This window comes from Brassica oleracea, chromosome C7 (assembly GCF_000695525.1).
Source record: "Brassica oleracea var. oleracea cultivar TO1000 chromosome C7, BOL, whole genome shotgun sequence".
Taxonomy (NCBI): domain Eukaryota; kingdom Viridiplantae; phylum Streptophyta; class Magnoliopsida; order Brassicales; family Brassicaceae; genus Brassica; species Brassica oleracea.
Genome location: NC_027754.1, coordinates 40,008,838 through 40,014,124, shown reverse-complemented (window position 1 = coordinate 40,014,124; position 5,287 = coordinate 40,008,838). Strand labels below are relative to the sequence as shown.

At 31.5% G+C, this 5,287-nt stretch overlaps 1 protein-coding gene across 1 annotated transcript; it reads right to left on the bottom strand.

Annotated features, from left to right (window-relative positions):
* Nucleotides 1-3,490: 3,490 nt before the first annotated feature.
* On the bottom strand, nt 3,491-4,234 carry LOC106304331. Its single transcript, XM_013740739.1, has one exon. It carries the CDS (start codon nt 4,151-4,153, stop codon nt 3,740-3,742), a length of 414 nt encoding a protein of 137 aa, XP_013596193.1. The 5' UTR covers nt 4,154-4,234; the 3' UTR covers nt 3,491-3,739.
* Between the last annotated feature and the right edge of the window lie 1,053 nt (nt 4,235-5,287).

The following is a 5,287-nucleotide window of genomic DNA, read 5'->3' as shown; positions in this document are numbered from 1 at the left end:
GATCACACCATTTTAAAGATAGGGAAGGCGACCAATGGTCCCCAATCAAATGTGTCTCACGAGGAACAAAAAAGAATGAACAGAATACCATGTATTATTATTGTATCCGACAAATTATTTAGTTTAACTATTTTCTTTTGTGGTTTTTGTCACGCGTTTTATATTCTGTTTAAAACGATGTTCCAACCATTTTTATTTTGTAAAATAAAAATTACTATATGTTATACCCATTTACAATATCAAACTGACATGTCTGTGCAACATCTACGTTTCAAAATCTTGAAATTAGTGGAATTTTTTTTGTTTATTTATATTTTAAAGAAAATCCACAAAATATATATCTAAATATTCTATATGTTATACCCATTTACAATATCAAATTGGGGGCTGTAAGTCCGAAGGTGTGATGGAGGAGGATATGTATCTAAATATTCTTTTTATAGTTGCTTGATGGTTTACATATTCTTGTCCACATCTTTTGCTTAAGTCGTTCACTTTTCTTCCAAGTTCCAACGCAGTCTAACGTACATGAGAATCAAGAAATCTACACTTTCAATTTTCTTTGCACTAGAAGATTGCAATATAGATGATGATACGGAATTGGCTGTTTTATCTCTGTCCAACAAAGAAAACGGATTAGGTTACTTCTTTTTGGAAATGATATCTGTTTGCATCGGTAAAATCTTTAATCAGTTTTACGTTAAACAAATTTTATAGGTCTGGTGTGAAGTTGAGGATATATCGTTCCGTTAGATACTTATAAATGTATTTAATTTTATTTTATTAACCATATATGAATACATGTTCTGACAAGTTAGGACGATACATGTGATTCCAGTACGTATATGCTTAATATAAAAGTCGAATTATGTAAAATCGTGGCAATTATAGAAATAATTATAATATAATTATGAACTGCAAAGTCAACTTCAAATGGATATTTTATTTTCGTCCAAACACTTAATTTACTTCCATTATTAACTAATGGGGGCAACATAAAAATGATACGCTTTCAATATTAACGAACAATTCATGATCTTTTGTCTGAACACTTGCAATGTTTACATCACTCAGAGTGATGATGGGTAAATCGTAATCTTCAATCCTTATTTAGATATATTTGGATGATATGTCTAGATTTATAAATTGTGTATATCAATTGTGTTCCCATTTGAGAATGATAAACCTGATACGACGTACCTCTTTGGAGATTATCTACGATTCTCATAGTTAATCATGCAGGCACGTTCTTTGATTCAATAGATTGATGGTGTTTTGGTCACCTTCTGCCGGCCGGTAAACGTTGTTTGGAAAAATATACTCTTCCCCCTTGCCCAGATCGATGTTCCACGAACTGGCTCCCATCTTTGCTAATACGATATTCTCTAGGTTACCAAAATATCATGTCATGTGATCCGATAATTAACACAATGTATATATTTAATATAATATCATGATATTTATTATATCTTATAACGCATTATTTTAGGTGGTAATTATATACAAGTAATTTGTCTGATAGAAAAATCCACCCAAGTCAACTGATCCTCCTGCCACTGACCACGGCAGCACACACACATATACATTTATTGGTTTTCACGTGCTATATATTTTACACGATGACAAGCTAGCACTCATCCGATAAATTAACTTTATGATATAAAAGATCAAATTATCATAAACAAAGAAAGAAAATTTCGTCAAATTGAGCAGAATATAAATCACACTTATTTACAGAATGACAACCATAATTTTACCTAAATATATGATAAGAGTATGATCATTGTGCAGTTAAAGCCAGATTTTATTGGGTTTAATAGCTGCTATTATTTATTTTATTTTATGAATGTATCGTTTACTTGTTCTGATCAAACAAAAGACGGTGACATATTGTAAAGCCTACAATTTTAGATAGATTCAAAAAGCTGAGCCGTAACAAGGTAGATAAGGGTGCGATCATATCAGCATTAATGCACCGGATCCCATCAGAACTCCGCAGTTAAACGTGCTTGGACGAGAGTAGTACTAGAATGGGTGACCTCCCGGGAAGTCATCGTTTCTTTAGCAAAAAAAAAAAAACAAGGTGGATAACAGTTTGGGTTGATTTATAGAACTTACGTTTTCAAGAAGATGAATTCATTAACATATACGACAAATATAATTAAGCTAACTGCGTCTGGGACGCTTTGAGTTTGCATTTCGTAAATCTATCTATGGATAATGATACTAATTTATCGAAATGATAAGGAACTACATTTACTAACAAATAATATATGATTTAACGTAACACATGACCTTCCTGATGTACGCTCTGCTATCGCCTAGCGATGACGGTTGCTAGAACAACTCATAGCGGCGAGACCTGTCGATCTGAAGAAGATCGCATTTTCTTAACTACCACTGTGTTGATGTGCCTAGTCTGCTATCTTTACGAATCTCCCATCCAGTACGTAAACTGCTTGTAATTGTTTAGAGAAATTTACATTCTTGAATGAATTTTCTGTCACATTATTATTGGAATTTCATTTGGAGATATCGTAATCGAAGCCAGCATTGATTTATACTATACTAAAGTTCATTTTAATTTACTTCCAAAGTTAGGTTTCTTAATTAATTAAAACTGAAATATAAAATACGAACCAACCAGTAATCAATACTTGTATATATGCCGTCTATTTTCATTAGAAATAACTATTTATTACCACATTTGGTTCAGTGGTTTGATAAAAAGTTCATTAGTGCTTCTATACCATGAGATATGAGTTTTAATCTTTCGAGAAGGCAAATTATAAAGAATATTAGAGAAAAGATTTACAAGTGATCTTCAACATTGCACAAAGAGTATTGTCAGGAATGAATTTCATAGGGCGGCTAAGGGTGATGCAGTCAGACGAGAATCTTCAATAAGACATGTAGAATTGTCGGTTGTAATATCGTCTATCTAATGTTTCTCTAATAAACATAATTAACCAGAAAAAGCTATTTATTAGCATCAAATATTTTAAACCAAAAGATTTTCAATCATAAATCACAATACTAAGTGTTTGTGAATTTGTGTGTCGATTTATTGTATTCTGTGAATTTATCTTTTAATCACAATCTTTAATTTATATTTTTTGCACAGTAATAGTTGGGGAACAAATATGTCGATTGCAAATAGTTATGGAATTAAACATTTATTTTTCGATCGATAGATTTAACTTTACAATCGCAATCATGTTTGAAATAAACTAATTTCCATTAAATATTTAACGGTTAACCTTTTCTAATCACAATTTTGCATAGTCAAATATAATTTGAGGTTATTATTATGCACGAGTTATAGTTGAAGAACAAACTTGCCAATTGGAAAATCTTGGGAAATTAAATGTCCATTTTCCTTGAGAGGGCAGATATTTTTGCCCCTTTTGAAATCTTTAAAAACCAGGAGCCGATTCTAGAGGCGTGCCATGGTTATTTATGCTCTTTTATGCATGCTTAAGAACACATATTTACATTAACATATAGGATTCCATTATTAGTAAGTAGTAAGAGCGTAATTATTTTACATTACATAAGCTTCATCAACTCAAATTAAGTACTAGTAGATATATAAGACACAACACTTGGTAGTAATCTAAAGCTTATTCTAAGTGAAAGCCTTGACAACAAGCTTTAGCATGTGTTGGTCTGCATTTTTTCGGAAGCAGAAACAAAATATATAGATATAACACCATCTTATAAACTCATCCTGCGTGGCTTACTTACGAAATTCCTTTATAAGCACCCCTCCATATAGTTGGACCGCCTCATCGCAGTTAATAGCCCGCCCTTTTGGCCTCTCAAACCGGTTGGTATGGCCGATAAAAGGACGAGCAGTGGCACCACCAAAGTATTGAATACGTTCCGTGGGGTGAGAAACAACCGGTTCTTTTATAGTTGACCCATTTGAATACTGATAAATGACTCGGCGGCAACTAGTAGTACTAATCGCCTCTTTTATGGTATACATTTTTGGACCACCATATTCGTAAGAATTTTGGCTATAACGAGAAGGGAACTCGTCTCTAGGAACATGTGGCGGAGGGGTTATTTTCTGGGACTTACCGTACACCTTATCGACCATTTCAAACGCCTTTTGAGCAATCCTTGTATTTCTATCATTTTGAGCCATTGCCAATGAATCACAATAAAGAGAAGAAAGGTGTTTTTTTTTCTGTGTTATCTTTGGTTTCAGTTTGATATGGAAAAGAAAGCCAATGGCCTTTATATAGACAAAGCTTATTCTGTGTTCAAAAAAAAAAGACAAAGCTTATTCGTAACTAAAGGAACCAACATACACTTTTAACTAGAGCTTCTCTATACTTTTCTAATGAAATACTGTAACGAGTAATGCATTTGCATACGAACATTCGTTTTCTTTGAAGTTATCCAAGATTAAAAAAAATAAAAGTTGGAAGTTATGATAAGATTCTGAATAAAAAAATTATCGATACATGTAAACATCACAATATGGAATCGAATATAATAATTTATTTAAGCAATGTTCCCTCAATAATGTATATCTCCTTCGAAGGCCATGGACGGTTTGACGGTCTGTCCGATCCATTCAGTTCACTCACATATTTCAGATTATTTACTTAATTATCTCATACAAAGTAATGCTAATTTTAAATATCAAAAACTTACATACATATACTCATTATTCAAATCCACTATGCAAACATACATATACTCATTATTCAAATTCACTATGCATAAACATGCATCTTGTAACTTATCTTCAAAAGCAATCGCTCTATTTCACTGATAATTTTGATTCATATTGTTCGCAGTAGGTGTCTAGAAATATAACTCCCGCATGGAAATCGAACTACCAGAAGAAAATAAAAACTTGAAAATATAAAAAGTAAAAACTAGATTACATGAATTTTTTATCATTTTTTTGAAAACAAAATATTAAAAATCACATATAGTTAGCAATTCATCATGATTTCCTTCTCGACCACATAATATCTTCCACAGACAGCTCGTCCATCATATATATTTTTCCAATTGACAGTAATTAAAGTAAGGTATTTTATTAAAAGAGTATTAATATAAAAAAAATTGTATATTTGTAAATATCGGTTACTAACTGATGATCATAAAAATGTTAGAAGTACTTTGATATAAACAAAACCAGATCTCGACCCGCTGTTGCGCAGATTTTTGTTTTCATTTATTTTTATATAAATATTTTGTTTTCAATTCTAAATTGGTATATATTATAATATATATGTGTCTATCAATTTTTAAAACATAATAA